The 17,859-nt window shown below is 47.1% G+C and overlaps 1 protein-coding gene across 2 annotated transcripts in view; it reads right to left on the reverse strand.

Annotated features, from left to right (window-relative positions):
* Positions 1-17,859, reverse strand: part of LOC119173636 (uncharacterized) — an 80,272-nt gene that overhangs the window by 9,696 nt on the left and 52,717 nt on the right. For both annotated transcript variants that reach the window (XM_075889780.1, XM_075889779.1), the window contains 10 exons: positions 17,644-17,729; positions 16,944-17,097; positions 16,276-16,509; positions 15,200-15,765; positions 12,518-12,582; positions 11,610-11,793; positions 10,734-10,849; positions 9,715-9,798; positions 7,037-7,227; positions 5,168-5,321 (listed from right to left, as the gene is read on the reverse strand). In XM_075889780.1, coding sequence (XP_075745895.1) covers positions 5,168-5,321; positions 7,037-7,227; positions 9,715-9,798; positions 10,734-10,849; positions 11,610-11,793; positions 12,518-12,582; positions 15,200-15,765; positions 16,276-16,509; positions 16,944-17,097; positions 17,644-17,729 — 1,834 coding nt within the window. The remainder of the gene's footprint in view (positions 1-5,167; positions 5,322-7,036; positions 7,228-9,714; positions 9,799-10,733; positions 10,850-11,609; positions 11,794-12,517; positions 12,583-15,199; positions 15,766-16,275; positions 16,510-16,943; positions 17,098-17,643; positions 17,730-17,859) is intronic.

The raw sequence follows: 17,859 nt of genomic DNA on the forward strand, positions 1-17,859 counted from the left end.
CTTTTTTAGCGCGTTCTTCAGGGTCTGTACGAAACGCTCCGCAAGTCCATTGGTGCTGGGATTGTAGGGGGCTGTCTGCACGTGTCGGCAACCCATCTCCCTTACAAACTGCTTGAACTCCTCTGACGTGAACTGTGGGCCGTTATCCGACACGATTGTCTCAGGGAACCCAAAACGAGCGAAAACATCTCGTAAGCACTCAATTGTTGCATCTGCAGTAGTTGAACGCATCATAAAAACTTCGGGCCACTTCGAGTGAGCATCGACCACTATAAGAAACATTGACTGTTGAAATGGTCCTGCAAAATCTATATGTATGCGCTGCCACGGCGCTGAGGGCCAGGCCCAAGGGTGCAACGGAGCTTTGCAAGGGGCACTGCGCTGTTCTTGGCAATCTGTACATGACTGCACCATACGCTCAAGGTCCCCCTCGATGGACGGCCACCAGACGTAACTACGCGCAAGCGCCTTGCTGCGAACTATACCTGGGTGACCCTCGTGTAATTCGGCCAGAACTGCTCTCTGCAGCTTTGCGGGAATGACTACCCGCGTTCCCAGCAAAATGCATCCTCCATGCAATGTCAGTTGATTGCGTCTGGCGAAGTATTGTTTCAGTCTATGGTCATTGACAAATATTGGCCAGCCTGTGCTTATGCACTCTTTTACTTTCGCCAGATCGTTATCCTGCTCTGTGGCATGGGCAATTCCCTTGCTCGACACTGGTAGGGAGGCCAGCCGCAATGAATAGAAAGTCTCTTCCGACTCCTGCGTTTCGTCTTTCACACATGGTAGCGGCAAACGGGAGCAAAAATCGGCTTCTGCGTTATCGGCTGATTTTCTAAAAAGAAGGTCGTATCTGTATGCCGACAACGTCACAGCCCACCGCTGTAGGCGCGCAGCCGCGATAGGCGGAATACCTGTTGTTGGCCCCAAAATTTGCTGTAAGGGTTTATGATCAGTGATTAAAGTGAATGCGCGGCCATAAATATAGCAGTGAAACTTTTTTATGCCAAAGATTATGGCCAGCGCCTCTTTTTCAAGCTGGCTATATTTCTTCTCTGCCTCGGAAAGCGTGCGCGAAGCAAAAGCAACTGGCCTAGACTTCCCGTCCTCAAAAACATGGGAGAGCACTGCACCTACCCCATACTGCGATGCGTCACAGGCCAGCTTTAATGGCCTATCCGGGTCGTAGTGGGCCAGCACCTGCGGCGATGACAGCATTCTTTTAACTTCGTTGAACGCGTCTCGGCAGCAGTCGTCCCAACACCAAGGAGCGTCTTTCCGTAAAAGCTGGTAAAAAGGCACAGCCATTGTTGAAAGATTAGGCACAAACTTTCCATAATAATTAACGACACCCAGGAAGGACTGCAGTTGCTGCTTGTTTGTCGGTGCGGCAGCGTTTATGACTGCTTCAATTTTCTCTGGTGACGCAGATATTCCTGCTGCAGTAATTTTGTGCCCCAGGTAACAGAGCTCATTTTGAAAGAACGCGCATTTTTCTTTCTTTATTTTGACGCCTCGCTCCAGCAACCGTTTCAAGAGTGCGTCTAGGTTTACCAGGTGTTCTTCAGCGTTTCTTCCTGTGACTAAGATGTCATCGAGATAACAACAAACTCCGTTTAGGCCCTTCAGCATTGTGTCCATTATTTTCTGAAAAATACCTGGTGCTGACGCTATTCCGAAAGGTAGCCTGTTGACTGCAAACAGCCCTTTCCGCGTGTTCAAAGTCAAGTACTTCTTCGACTCTTCTGACATGAGTACTTGTTGGTATGCCCTGTTAAGGTCGATCTTACTAAAGTGCATTCCCCCGGCCAACGCAGCTAATAGGTCATCAATTTTAGGTAGCGGGTAGTGTGTGATGTCCAGAGAGGGGTTTATCGTTGTCTTATAATCCCCACAGAGACGTATGCTTCCATCTTTTTTTATCACTGGCACGGCGGGCGTGGCATATTCTGATGTATTCACGGGTGTGAGTATTCCCAGCTGCACCAATTTTTCTATCTCTGCTTCTACTGCTGACTGCAGTGCGAATGGCACATTGCGTGCCTTCAGGAACCTCGGCCGGTGATCGGCTTTGAAGAACAGCTCGGCCCTTTCGTCTGTGATAGCGCCTAGCTCATCCTTAAACAGCATTTTGTATTTTTCGAGCAACGATTCTAGCCTTTCCTTCGTTCGCGAGGACAAGTCGAACACTGACCTTGAGACGTGGTTGAGGCCCCAAATCTGGTTCCAGTTTAGCCGTACTGTGCGCAGCCATTCACGCCCTAGCAGTGGTGGTCCTGCTTGATCGACGAGGTAGAGTGGTAGTTTCGCCGTCTGCTCCCCGTGCTGCACCTTGACGACCGCCACGCCGCAAGGTTGGACGAGTGCTCCGGTATAGGTGCGCAGGACGATGTCTGTTGGTCCGCATCTGGCTGAAGGGAACTGCTGCTTGAACTGCTTGTAAGGCATGATAGACACCGCGGCTCCCGTGTCAAGTTCCATTTCCACCAGTGCTCCATCTATTTTCAGTCCCACAAAAATAGGAGTGCGGCCGGACGCCACTTGTTCCGAAACGCCTATGGGTGGCACCGGCGTGACCACTTTCAGCGTTTTCACTCTCCGTTTCTGCTGATACCCGCCACAATATTGCCCGTTGCTGCGACAGGCCCTTTGAATATGCCCTTTCTTTCCACACTTATAGCACGTATTATTAACGTGAGGGCATACTGAATGAGTGTGGCTCGGAGAACCGCAGCGATAACAAGCCAGTCGCTGCTTACCGGAAATCGCTTGCGCCTCGTACAAATCAGCAGGGTCATAATTGCATTCTCCCTCCATTTTGTGCAGCTGTGTGGCCACTGACTCTACGACTCTAGTCTCGGCAACATTCTTCCGGGCCGCTTCCATGGCCAGGGCGCGCTCGACTGCTTTCGGGAACGTCAGTTTGTCGTCCTCGGTAAAGAGTACTCGCTGCACGTCCTCTCGCAGTAGTCCACAGACAAAACGATCCCGCAGCGCTTCGTCCAAATTTGCTCCAAACTGACAACTCTGGGACAACTTCCGGAGTTCAGCAACATATTCGGGCAGAGACTCGCCTTCGTGCTGTGCTCTGCGGTAAAACTTTGCTCGTTCCCCGATTATGGACGGCTTTGGGGCAAGATGTGCATCCAAGAGGCTCTTCAGTTGCTCGAAACTTTTTCCCGATGGTAGGTCCGGTGCAGCCAACGACTTCAGCAACCCATACGTACGCGGTCCGATGATGCTGAGGAATGCGTGTACCTTGTCGCTGTCGGGAACCTTGTTGACAATCAGAAAAGAGGTCAACCTCTCCTTGTATGCCGTCCAGTCGCTTGCAGTAACGTCGAATGACTCCATCTGGCCCAGCTGCCCTCTGCTCACCATCTGGCCCAGCTGCTCACCAGACCGCATTGTCGCTTCTTTACCACACTGCTCGCTACTCTTCATTTTTCATCCCATCTTCGTCGCCAGTGTTGAATCTCGTCCAGGGACTGACAAGGCCAAGGGTCCAACGGGCAAACAACAGCGTTTATTGCCGAAGCGTACGACTGGGGTTACATCACGGGAATGGAAGACAGTGCTTTGAGCGTTACCATTTAAGCACTAGTGGGCGCATGCGCACTAACGACAGTTCGGTTATCAGGTGTGCTATCGCGAACACCACAAACACATTTTATAATTACTGCGATGTGTGCGCAAAACAACATTCATGTTTTGGAAATTTTATTTATGGTTACAAGAACTAGAAAAATCAACTAATAGCTTCTTTGCACAAGTTGATGCTTTGGGAACATAATAATATGAAAAAATAATTTCATTTAGCAATAATTATCTCTTTAAGTGTGAAGAGCATTAATTAGTATAATTATGCTTGTAACTCAAAAAGTACAAGAGGTATTTGAAAACGGTTTTCATATTTGGAATCCTCACAATCATCCACATACACACACCAAATTTCATCACAAACAGTACATTAATAAAAAAAATTAGTTTTACTTGCCACGTCCCCCCTTAACAAACTAATGTAGAGATCTGCAGCATCATTTGCCACTGGCGCAGGCCCCATGCTGGCATCTTCGTCATCCTCCGACGTCACCTCCGAAGGAACCTCCAGAACCTCATCAATCAATGTGTCCAATGTGTCCTCCCTGCAGGTTGGCACATCTTCATCGACAGTGACATAACTGCCCATGTCCACAACGAGTCCTTTATTGCCTAGCTGTGTCCAATGTGTCCTCCCTGCAGGTTGGCACATCTTCATCGACAGTGACATAACTGCCTATGTCCACAACGAGTCCTTTATTGCCTAGCGAGACGAGTTGTACAGTTGGCTTGCTGGCCATTTTCAACGAGACAAGCGAAGCAAACAAAGCGCATGGAATAGAAAACGTGCGATCGCAGGCTCGGCGCAGAAAAAGAACTCGTTTCCTCGACGATGGCGGCGGCAGCGACAGCGAGGTCGGAGAGGGAGAACATCCATCCACATGGAGAGAGCTGTGGCTGTACGCCGCGAGCTGACATGTTCCTGCTGAGAAACGGCATTGGTCATGAGAGCTGCTCTTTTTGCGAATAGGGAGTCTCGGTCGTCATTATGTTTTTTTACTTTTTCTCCTGCTTGGTTCTTCGCGGCCGATAGCCGATCTTAAAACTCTCTCGCCCTTTCATTTTCTTCTTGTTTGCTTTGCCGCTCGCTCTGTGGGTCAAAGTGCGGGTGATGCCGCGGGCCATTCTTTTGTCGCTGCCTCCCTCCCTCCGCCGTGGCGCGAATTCGCTACGCGCCGTTGCTGCTTTTGTATTTTCTTTCACTCCGGCCGCGCGAATGCCCCCCCAAGATTGCCATAATTCCTCTGTAGAATCGCCTCGGTCTCCCGGTCTCCGCGAAAGTGTTCGTCTTAACAGAAGAGCAGGTGTAAGGCTGTTCGTCGTAAGCGATTTTTTTTTGCATTGGGTCTAAGGAAAACCAAACAAACATTCTCACGTTGTTCGGCGTAAGCGAGAATTCGTCTTAAACGAGTTCGCCTTAACGGGAGTTCACTGTATATTGAAAGCTCACTGGGACACTGCACTGTGAACTGAAGAATAACATCTGTTTTTAAAACAACGAAATGCGCTCTTGGGCCTACACATGGCTACCCATATCGAGACTTCCAGGGTGCAGCAGCCTTACCTTCGTCCATCTGCTTGCCCGATGGACTGCAGGCACTTGCCGTGTCGCTACTACAGTGATCTGCCCCATTGTCCTCCTCGCAGCTTGTCGTCGTCTCGCCGCTGTCTTCGTCATCACTCACTTGCCGCTTGCCATCATCCTTACCGCCTTGAGCCTGCAAGCAAGACAACTAGGAGTGAATCTACAAGCTATGATTAACTATCCACTGCATCAGTACCACACACACCCACACCGTGCTCAAACTCGTTGCAACACCCGACACTGAGCGAGATTTCAGTCCAGCAATCCTACACAACAATGCAATCTGGTACATGTTCACACACACACACACACACACACACACACACACACACACACACACAAATGGAAGAGATAGCACTGTATCTCGACCTATTTCACAGCTTTGATTGCGCTGCATCTAGAGCACACAGCCAATGCTAAAAATAAAAGGACATGCTACTTGGCACTGATGCAGAAACATCTGCATCACACGGTCCTGCAACATGGTAGTGCTCTCAAGATGTGGCCTGCCCTCCCTTGTTCAGGATGACATTCGAACTACCAGCGCTTTGCACAGCCAATGCTATAGTTTACACAATAATGTGCAATCTACGCAACCAGCTGTCAATTGCAACAATAAACTAGGTGCCAAGCATTGCGAACTCATTTCTTTTGTCATAAATGTTGTGAACAATGTTTTGATTTTGCATACCACTGCACTCTACTGGCAATTTTCTAGGGAGACAAAAAAAAAAAAAAAAAGGCCAAGCAGTAGAATCGGACAAAACCTGAAATCGTTTGCATTAAAGCAGTCACTTTCTTGCATAATAATCCTCCTTGGGCTAGCCGAAAACATGCTTTTGGTGAGAGATAATGCACGTTGAATTCGCTGTCCTCTAAGCTCTACCACAAAAGACTGTGCTGCTACTAAGATCAGATGAGTTTGTGTTGACCAGTCAATTAGAATTATGAAGGGCAAACCCTAGAATCCAAACACAGTAGACTCTCAGTAAATCGAAATCTATTAAACGGAACTACTGCTTAAACAAAACTATTGCCTCTGAAATACTTGGTTTTAGGCTTGTATTCTGCACCCATGTTCATCTCTCAGTAAACGGAACTCCTGTTTTCCTTATTTTTCCAGCCCCTTCAGGTTTTGTTTACCGAGAGGTTGCTGTACCAGACATTCAAGGCCCACTGAAATGTATGGAAGAAAGTTACTTGGATTCTTCGGTTGTTATCAAATAAACTGAAGTTTACTAAGCAGTAGTAGAGCTCAATAATATTCCAGCACAGAGAAACTCTGGTGGAGAAAGGCAGTTTTTCCCTACCTTAGTGATACTCAGAATTTCAATGTGGTTGTTCATCAGCCAATGCAAATCCAGCCTGTCGATAACATCACTTTTCAGAGAATGTAAATAAAGAAAAGAATCTGAAAAGTTATCCCAAAAATTATCTGAAGAATGAAATGATGATAAGATAGGTGCAACCATATCATAACAGTCTGGCTTTCAATAACTACGCAGAAGTGTTTTCTGCAAAGCTTGCCACATCATTGTTGTAAAGCTTTAGCGATGTCGCTGAGACACTGTCGTGTGTGCACAAATGTGAAATCTCACAGCCTAACAGCTATTTTTTCATCCACATTTGTATCCCAAGCAGCCTACCCACAAGCACACTGAACAAAATCGGGCACCCTAACAAAAGCAACACTGGCTAAAATTCACAAGGGTGAGAAACTCTCGCCGGAACCCGTTGCATCCCATCTTCGAAGAATGCATCCAGCACCAAACACGACACAGTGGTGAACCCGAGCTGCCGCCACACACGCATAGACGCGACACGGCAGCAGCGCCGAGCCACACGCACCTCGCGGAACGTCCGCACTATCTCGTCGAGCCCCAGCTTGCGTTTGTAGTTGAAGTAGAAGTTTCGGCACTGCTCCTTGGACTTGCTCTGGACGACAGATGCCACGGCCGGCCAGTCCGTACCGTACTCCCGAAGGCCCCGCTTGGCCATCTCCATCTCTTCCTCGGTCCACCGGGAGCTGTCCCCGCCATCTGCACATGGCACAAAACAACATGTATCAGCTCTCTCTCTCTCTCTCACACACACACGCACACACACACACACACACCAACTTTGGCAAGGAAGGAATGGGAGAGAGAAATGGAAACGACCAGTCAGTTTACTGCAGTAGCAGGCATGCCTCAGGTCAAATGTGACGCGGTTATTGCCACCATTGAAACAGGACATATGTTGCGTCTTCTTCTTTGTCCTTACGCATTTCACGTTGCTTACTGTTACTAACACTAAGCGGGCACAACCGCAAGAAATAACAGCATCTCCATTGTAATATGTTCGCAAGAACAGTATTACAAAAAATTACAGAAAGAACCACTAAAGTGGGCTGCTTCAGTCATACTGAAAACACATCTTTCTTAATTGTTGCGTCCAAAATTCTAGCAAGTGCTCTATACAACTAAGACTGGGATTGATTTAATCTTCACTGAAATTACAGTGCAAGATTCAGACTAAAACCATCCCCCTTCGTGGCCCCGGCAAGCCTCCGTGAGGTTAGCGAACTTCTGGTAGTGTTCGTTAAGGTAACTGCACTACACACAAAAGACACCGGCGACTCTAGTGCCCCACACGAGCTTACGTACAGAAGGCATGCATACCAAACGATGGCCAAGGCCCACAACGCATGCTCAAATGCTGTCGACAAGGTCAGTTACACTTGGTTCTGACTGAAGGCACATCGTCCGCACTACGCTGCCCTTCATGGAGTGAACAAAATATGAGAGGAAAGCTTGCCAAGCAGCTGTGTAGCTTGTTTTCTGTGGAAATCAATTGTACACAGGACTCCCTCGTGTTTACCAAGAGGGCAGCCAAACATACACCCCAAAAGCCTGGCTTATCGGTATCGGTCTAGATTACAACAGCTCTTGAGGAAAGAGGCACCACAACATCACTGTCTGCTCCGAAGCTGTACTGATAATTAAGAAGCTTCAAAAATATCAACAGTGTTAGGGGGAAACATTGTTTTGACATGAAAATACTTTCCCTTGCATATCTGAAGTTTGAAAGCAGCCGGAAGGTTAGTAACGCTAATCTTAATTCTAAGTGTGCACAGACGAGATAAGCTACGACCCCCTCCCCACCATAAAACATACTCTGGAAGCAAACCACGCAGCAAACAGAAGGCCAAATTTATAGACACCATGCCACGTCTACTACGACAGACTAAGTCTGCAAAAGCAGCGATAAAATGCTTGCTTGAAAAGATTAAATTTCCTTTTTCAGCGCTTGAAAAATATACATTTGAAGTCTGATACTACGAGTGGCAGCTGAACAGACATCGTTCAGAGGAGTACGCAATCACATTTCATGTTGTGACATTTGCACATCACCCTCTGCACTGAACTGCCAATAACACTTTTTTACAGGAAGCTAATAGTTATCCAGTCACATAGTTTCAAACTTGTTCATAAGAGACAGGCAAAGGGCAGAAGTTCTTGCCCTTTGTCTTGAAGCATTTCTTAAAGGCAAAGTATAATTTTGTCATTTTATGATAAACCCGTTTCCATGTAGCCACACAGATGTCTTAAGACACAGTTGTTGCTCACATCAGCACCTCTTATAAATGGTTTGAACTGTAGTACACACACACCTGAAGGAAAATGAGTATTTTTATTATGATCCAAGAACTTAACATTTTTATGAATCATCCCTTAATATCCCATATTTGGTTTGAAGTCAGAGTAAACTGTAGCAGAATTTCAATACTAAAATGTGCAAACTATAAGCAGTAACACAAACCTGTGCAACATGCTCAAAAACTTTCAGAAAAAATATATTGAACTGAAGGCAATTACATACACTGTCGTTCTTTATGAAAAAGAACACGCGATCGCGTGACCTGCTTTCTGAAATGGCTGCCTACAGTATATTGTAATGCTTGTCCAGCGGCCATAACTCATTGTTTTGTTTGCCAATAGACGACGCCAAAAGCCAACGTTTTTTCCTTTTGTTGCCGGTAGGTGATGGCCCTGTAGGCAGCTGCCGCAGAGTGCAGGCTACATGCTCACGCATTGCCTTTCATATAGGACAACAGTGTACATTCAACCTCAAAGTGAGATTTTGCAGCAGTGCAGATTTTCCCTCAATAAATGATTTCACAGCATAGTGGTCTCATACTACTGTAGAACCATATAGTAAGGGTGATACAGAAGGTAATACAGTCGGACCCCTTTATAAGCGACGCTGATATAAAGATACAAATGGGCATAAGCAACACCAATGAGCCTACAGTAAAATACGGGTCAGTAAGAAAATGCATAGGTACCCTGTTTATACTAGAAATTTCACATAAAAGACGAACTGTATTTGAGGAGCTTGTATATGTGCTCAGGCCCAATAACAATGAGTAGCTGCAAACCATATCAAGCAAACTTTTGGATCCGCCCTTTATGGGCAGGTCTCCACATGGTCTCACGGAAGCTGTAGAACAACATGCAGGTTGAGTGCAAGAACAACTCCCTTACCCTCCGACGGAGGATGAGGGTCCAGCTTTCTCGTTATCCTGTTGAAGCACGCCGAGCAGCACTTCTGAATCCCCGCTGGGATCTCTGTAAAAAATCAAACAAAAGCGAGCTTGTAAAACTGTGCAATGTGAGGTAGACGGCACACGGCTTTGAACTATGCTTACCCGGAACGACCTGAAAGAAGCAAGTGTGAGGCTCACCATTAATCATTTCTTCAAATTGCACCACATTGTGAAGTGAATTATTATGCTAGAAGCAATGTTAAAATTTTACTCATTTAGTATGTTGCCTTGCTATAATGTGTCCTTAGCTCCATCCTCACATACTAATAAATCTTGCACCATCCACGTGCTGTGCAACAGCAGTCAAGAGAGCTCTTTCCACGGACAGTAATACTAGCGTGTCTTGCAGTTGCATCATCCAAAGCTTGATTTTATAAAATCTTACCAGTAGTTGCAGACCACACGATAAAAAAATTGAGAGGCACATATGTGCTTTTGCTCGTTGCTTGCACTTAGGGATCACCCACATATGGTAATTAACATAAATGAGGGAATATAATATTCCCTTAATGGACTTCATTTTCACTACGAACAGAGCCGTGCTTTATACATCCACGTGAACTACCATTTTTCCTGAAAAATACTACGCCAGAGGCACTTGAGAATGTTTAAATTGGACACAAGATCGACTCAACACTTGAGTATTTTTTCCTCGATCCCTAGATCCGCAAAGTCCTTGAGCGCCAAATCTTCCATGAAGTGTCGTGCACTTTCTTTAAAACGAAGAGAATTCCAAGGCAGTTAAGACTGCTCAAAGGACATTAGTATCTCTCACACTGCTGAAGGCAACCTCCAATCACCCATGAACCTAACTGACTCACGTGACAAGCTTTTAGCCAAGATGGAGGTAGACTCAGAAGATGATAAACAACCAGGGCTATGTACTATGGTTCATGTGTGCGTGCTCTGGGTAACACACATCTAAATGTGAACGAAAATGTGCAGAAGGAAACGTACGCAGTTCCTTGCTAATAGACTCCTTGAGGTCGTTATCCAACTCTGTCCACTTTGCTGGTAGTGGCCGTAACCTCTTCATCTTGCGCTTGGGTGTTTTGCACGTTGGTATCGGGCACCTGCACAGTGCACAAAAGCAGAGCTCGCACTCAGGGGAGGGGCTTAGTACTCGTGCCAAAACAGGCACAAAAGAAAAGCCCACCAACTGTTTGGCAGCCGTGCAAAGCCACCACCCTCAAAACCGACCAATGCAGTAAAAGCACTTGCAGCAGTTTACAAACAACATGACAACAAGGCGGCACAGAGCACAGATCAGTTGAAACTCCACAGGAAGGGCACTTGCTCAAAGTTGGTTTCGTTCTGGCAGCCCAGAAGCTGCCACTGCTTGATGTGTTATTTGACTAAAGGTATCTTTACAATCAACTGGGTGTTGACAATTACAGAACAAGTGATGTGTAACTCAACACATGCAGTTTAACCAAAAATCTACTTGGTAGCGCTATTTTAAACCACAAAGGCTGTCTACACTCCTTCCCTTGAAGCTTCGAAAACAACAAAGCAAAGCTTTCAGATCAATTCATACATAAAAACTGAAAACTTGGAACTGGCAAGCTTGCATGGGTCACCACAAATGTGAGGACAATGTAAAAATGCCGACCCTCTCCTGCAAATCACTTTCTTCCTTGAATAAAGCAGAACACTTATTAAAAAGAAGTCTCCCCCCCCCCCCCCCCCATGAAAATAATTCTTGTTTTGCTCCAACCACCCAAAGCAGACTATTAGACTCCGCATTGCACAGCAAGAAAGGAGCGGCCAGGGAAGTGTTGAGATTTTGAGGCATCCAGGAAGCAAGCAGGAAGGAAAAGAGGTTGAACGTACTGGACGTATCGCTGGCGCACGGTTTTGAACCGGCAGCTGACGCAAACACGAGCATCCGGCACCAGGTCCGTGTCCTTGAGACCATACATGTGACAATTTGCCTTGGTTAGGGGTCGCCACTGGCCACTCTTCTCCAGGCGGGAGCGGCACACCATGCACGGCGGTCCAGTTTCCCCTCCTCGGTCTGCACAGCAACGAGGCCCACTCATCAACATTCCCCACCACACTGCAGATTGCTCTCAGGCTGTAAGTGTATAGTGCTCCGCAATCTTTTCTCACATATGTGAACCCCATAGAACTACAATGCATTGCTCGGTGAACAGTTGTTCGACAAGGCTATGCTTAACCTCGTACTTCAGGTGCAGCGCTGCAGTAGCTTTGCAAGAAGTTTAGTCAGCCAAATCTGCAAGTCCACGTGTTTTGTGTCTGGAATTAGTCGTCAACTCTCAATGCAGACACAGTGCACAGCCACCGCGATCAGCTCCTTCAGCTGTACGCTACTGGCACTGATCACGGAGGTCACAATACAGACAAAAAAGGGCCCTAAGCTATCTAGGACTACCTTAGACACTATCAAAGTACAGCGTCTTCATTCGTTACTCAGTTGAAAAGGGGCAAAAAAAAAAAAAAACAGAGAGAGAGAGAAAGATAAATCCCACTGTGGCTCGGAAAATCGGAGAACCATTTTCTTAGAGTGAATGATTCCACTGACAGAAGTGTCACTAGCTTCCACAGCGTTGCCCCTGATGTATTAAAGGAAGTCTACACATGCCATCAATCACAACCACGACGACTTCGTTTCCTTTGTCGTAATGATCACTGGCGTCACAGTGCAAGTGTATGAGCAGAACTAATACATAGCACCCAGATAAAAAGGTTAAGTTGAGCGAGTCAACATATGCACAAACCTTTATTCTCCATTGAAGAGGCTATACTGGCTTCGGGAACTTTCTCCAATAGAGGCGTCTTCAAACTGCAAAAGTGGACAACAGCATATTATAACTTCTATGGCAACTACCACAAGCATGCTGAAACACCCAGGAAAATATGCCGCATTGCAAAGTTCCTTTCAAGAGCTTCTAGTGAAATCTGCCAAGGTCAAAATCAGGACACCAGCATGGCACTGAAATGGTTGGCTATAACAACAGTGGGTCGGAAGTATTTTGCAACAGGAAATTTTATTTTCCAGGCCACTTTGATGATGATGGTAGTGATAGATTTTATTGGTGCAAGGGCAACCCAGGCCAAAGAGCATCAAACAGTGAGAAGTTGGTCAACTCCGTTACATAGATATACTATATTTACTCGCATAATCCTAGCACTTTTTTTTTCTTCACAAGTAGAGGCGTGGCTGTGTGGTAGAACACCCGCTTGCCACGCAAACAACCCAGGTTTGATTCCCACTCAGACCCGGAATTTTCATTATTCATTTTATTTGCATCATTTACGATTTTTCAGTCACGCAACGACAGCCGATTTTTCAGTCATGCAAGGACGACTTCTCACTCACAACTACTGACGCCGGAATTTCTGCGAAATGAGCTCTTGGACACCATTGCGTTAAAAACCCAAGTTTATAAATGTGGACAACAAACTATCAGCAGTTCCAGAAGAACACACACACTAGACTTAAGGGGGGAGGCTACACTTGATGGGCAACTTCTTCATGTATAGGTCTGAACGAAATTTTCTTAGTTTGTGTATTTAGATGTGCAGATTCTAAAAATGTAAATACTTTTTTGATAGGTCAAATAGTTACCATGATACTCCACAATCAATGTAAAACCTGGGCCCTTTGTTTTCAGCCTAATTAGCATCTAAGCAGGAAGCACCAATACATTGGCGACATCACAGACACAATGTAGGATGTTTAAGGAGTGCAATATGCTATAAATCCACTTGCTGGGCTAATTTCAACAAGAGTTAGAGGACATCAATGTTCAGAGAAAAAAAAAAAAGCCACCTTCACCTGTCACGCATGTGACCCAATTAAAAAAATTTTACCGGTATATTGCCTTCAGTATAAGCACAGTGCATACTGCATGCATTTATCTTTCTGGCAAAAAAGGAATTATGCCGATAGCTCGAATGGAACAGAAGTTATTTTCCCTCCAACTTGGCAAATGTGCCAAAATTGATGTTTTGAGATGAGGAAGAACGATTCAAAACACCTTTATTGAAAAAATACTTGTAAAATCTCATGAAAATGCACCAAGGGCATAATCTGGATGCACCTCATCCTTATGCTTCTTCTTGATCAGCTTTCTCAGACTTTGGGGCGCTTCCCTCTATTTGAGGTTTCACTCTGACGATAGCCCTGCTCCCTAGCCCTCAGGGATGTGCTGCTGAATATCGTTATGTCCAGCTGCTCTAGAATTGCAGCAAATGTACCGACATTGCCCATGTTGAAGCACAGCCCAGCTTCTGCAACAGCAGCTTGCACAGCAAAAAGAGAAGCGTGCTGCTCCTTTGATACCAAACTCGAAATCACGGATTGGAGGCTTTCGTATGAATTCCGAGTCTTGCCTTTTGACTCCAAAAAGCGCTCAATTTTTCGCGCTGTTGCCAACACCGCCGAAAGACCCTCAAGCGTCGTGGTTGTCTTACAGGCGCGCGCGTCGCGAAGTTCACTGACATAGATCACATCAGCGTCTAACCGCACACGGCCGGAGTCGACATAGCATGCGCTATCAGAGAAACTTCCCCGTTGCCGATAGCATCGGTGCAGTCATAATTCACAGAGCGTCCACTATCCGGGGAAGCAGTCTCGCACACTCGTCCATTGATAACATCTTCAGCACACCGGTGGCCAGCGTCCACGCCGCACACGCAAGAGGAACCGTCTTTGATTACGACGGCGTTATCAAACAACCTTGGCGCTTGCTCCCGCGACACAGTAGCAGCAGCATTGGGCTTTCGGCCTTTCTTTTGTGAACGGCGAAAATGATGCTGTGATCGGAACTTTTTCGCGTTGCCGGGCATAGCGAGACGCACAACCACGTTAGGGGTGTGAGTCACAACACCGTCGCAAAGGCGGCAAAATGGTGGCAGACACTGCCAGTGAGTTTTCCTAGTCAATCAGAAAGCGCCATTTTGGTCTTGGCGTCAAAATGGCGGCAGACACTGCCAGCGAGTTTTCTGCCAGCGAGTTTTCCTGGTCAATCAGAAAGCGCCATTTTGGTCTCAGCGTCAAGCAACCAATGGAATCACGCGCTGTGTGTGATTTTGACTTCCGACTTTTTGCTTTTGTGAGGGGCACATAGTTGTCTTCTGGAAAAAAAAAAAAAAAGCTATAAACGCAACCTTTCTAACAAGACCAAAATGGCGCTGGTAGAGCACGTAGTTCGCGTCGGTGGTTGAAGTATGGCTAGTTTACACTACGATTTAAAGATCCACTTGTGCGATGTTGCTCTCGTTATGGGTTACAACATGAGAAATAACTGGAATTTCGAAGCCAAACTAATCTGATAGGTATGGAAGGGCATCGAGAACGCGACAATGATGAGAGAGAGAGAAAATGCAATTTTCGGGCCAATTTTCGACTTCTAAGTGCCACGTCCCCCATTAAAGAAAGCGATCTGTATGCTCACCCATTAATGGTGTCCACAATGCACGGTGGCTTGCTGGCTTCCTCGCCAATGGGACCATTGGCCTGAGGCTGCTGCGATGGAGGCGGCGTGGCGGCGGACGCCTGGCATGGAGACCCGCCTCGCGACGCTGCCGCCAAGGTTGGTGCAGCTTTGTCTTCACTTTGGCCACTGCCTTCCATCGCAGAAGCAGTGGCGGCTGCAGTTGTAGTGGTGGCAGGGGCGGCGGCGGTGGTAATGGTGGTCGCCGCCGTGGCCGTAGTGGCGCTAGATGTTGCCGTAACCGTGGTCGTCGTTGTGCTAGTCGTGCTGGTGGCTGTCACAGAACTGGCAGCGGTCGTGGTGGTCGTGGAGGTGGCGGTGGCAGTGGTGGTGCTGCCAGCGCTGCTCGAGGGCAGAGGGTTGCGCACAGGCAATGAGCTCGTCACCGGTTGGGGCTGAGAGGCAGGTGGAACGGGAGCCTTCACCATGGCTCTTGTGCGTTTCTTGACGTTGTGCTTCCGCAGCAGCTGCTTGTAGTTCTCACTTTTTTTGGTCAGGTAGTAATACTGGACGCAATCTGCTACACTCTGCGCATGCAGAAAACCAAAGCCAAAGCTCAGAACGCAATCCACTGACAACCGCACTTTAACAACACAACAATTAAGAAACTGCAAAGATAGCGTACTCTGCTGATACACCCCCATCTCATCTAATTTATCCTATTTGCACGTTACACTGATGAACTAAATACTGCTAAAGGCGCGGGTTGTGAATATAAACTCTTTAACCGCACTTTAACAACACAACAATTAAGAAACTGCAAAGATAGCGTACTCTGCTGATACACCCCCATCTCATCTAATTTATCCTATTTGCACGTTACACTGATGAACTAAATACTGCTAAAGGCGCGGGTTGTGAATATAAACTCTTTGTTAGGCAAACTTGTGGTCAGACGACACAAGCGATAACTGCAACAATATGCTGGAAATTCTACACATGAGCATACTGCACAAAGTGGTAAAAGGTCGCTGGGCTTAGCACTAACCAGCACGAATGGTACTCGCTCAGTGGGCACAGCCCCCCCCCCAGCTCACCTTCCTCTCCAGGTGGGAGGCGATGACGCCGAAGTTCTTGGGGTGCTGGAGGTACTTCTCCCGGAAGATCTCCTTCTCCTGCTCGGTCCAGATGTTGTTCAACTGGCGGTCTTTGTACTCGGCCGACAGGTCCTCCACCAGGCTGTTGCGGTTCAGGTAGCGTGGACGCCGCGATCGCACGTCCACCAGGATCGGTGGCACCACTGCGTAGCTGCGCATCTTGCGATCCTCGTTCTGCATACACCACCGCGCCAAACGTTGTCAACTGTTGGGCATGTTGCCACAGTTGCCGGAAAGCAAGAAGCCAAAGAACAACTGGTGACAGGCAGACTTTTCTATCAAAGCGAGCAATAATGTCGATCCCGCCACACTCGTCGTTGGCTTTCCTTGGGAGCTCGGAGAAGATGCAAAACTGAACCGCAATATAAACTGCATGTTTCAAATGCACCTTTTCATATTTCAAGCAGTTCTGTCCTCAGGCAAAATTGTGTCCCCAAGAACTTGGGGGTTAGCATGACTATTAACGAAGTGCCCTGCAAAAACAGTGTTGCTTCCAAGCACAAAAGGCCATAGCACTTGTCTCAACAATTTACAAATAACGACATTTCTGTCTCAGTGTGGCAAATGCGGCCCTTCCCTGCAGCGGTTCTATTGTAGAATGTGCCCACCTCCTGCTCCTGGAGCCCGTCCATGATCTCCTCCAATTCGGCTTCACTGCGCACCCGCTGGCCTGCCCGCGAGAAACGCTCCCGGTCCTCCCGCTGCTTCTTCAGCTCGGGAAACTGCTTCTCAAAGAATTCACGCTGCTTCTGGTCCTTGGCTCTGCATTTCGAAAATAAAACACCGCCACTTGTACCGCCATCCACCCTTTCTCTGTGTAAATCGTTGTGGACAGCTTTCAGCATCAACTTTCAAACACCAGTGAAGAGTTCTTCATACACAACAGACCGCTCTGTGAACAACAAAGATCTCCATGCACTAACCGAAGCATCACTAAACTTTCCAAAAACAAGCTGTCTAAAAGAGCGTCAAATGAGCAAAAATGTGTTCGAACACCCTGCAGTTACCTTTTTTCTCTTCCTCTCTAATCTGTGTTAGCTTTTGCAAATTTAACTAGAGACTGCGTCTGTACATGCACACTAACGGCCAAACTTGGTTCCAAGGAGAAAACCACGCTAACAGCCAAACTTAGTTCCAAGGAGAAAACAAAAAAAAAATAAAATAAAGAGCAAACAGACAACAAAACAGAAAGCTGGGAGAATTGGTATGTATTAATTCTTACTGGAGAGAGAGCGTACAGACAACGGGACCGAAAGAGAGACAAACACGACGCGAGCGCTCGAGCAAGCTGGCAGCAGAAGCACTCACTTTCGTGCAGCGTTGTTTTCCCTCTTGTCCATTTTTTTCAGCCATGCCTGCATGAGCTGATTATAAGTATCCGTTAAGTATTTTTCCTGCAAAGAGAAAGTGAGGCCAGCCGCGTTAGGAGCCCCGACCGTCACAGGATGCTGCGGAGCACACACACCTCGAGGTCAACCTTTTGGCCACATACGAGGCCTCTGAGGCCAACCCCAAAGTGCGCTA

This window comes from Rhipicephalus microplus, chromosome 3 (genome assembly GCF_043290135.1).
Source record: "Rhipicephalus microplus isolate Deutch F79 chromosome 3, USDA_Rmic, whole genome shotgun sequence".
Classification (NCBI taxonomy): Eukaryota; Metazoa; Arthropoda; class Arachnida; order Ixodida; family Ixodidae; genus Rhipicephalus; species Rhipicephalus microplus.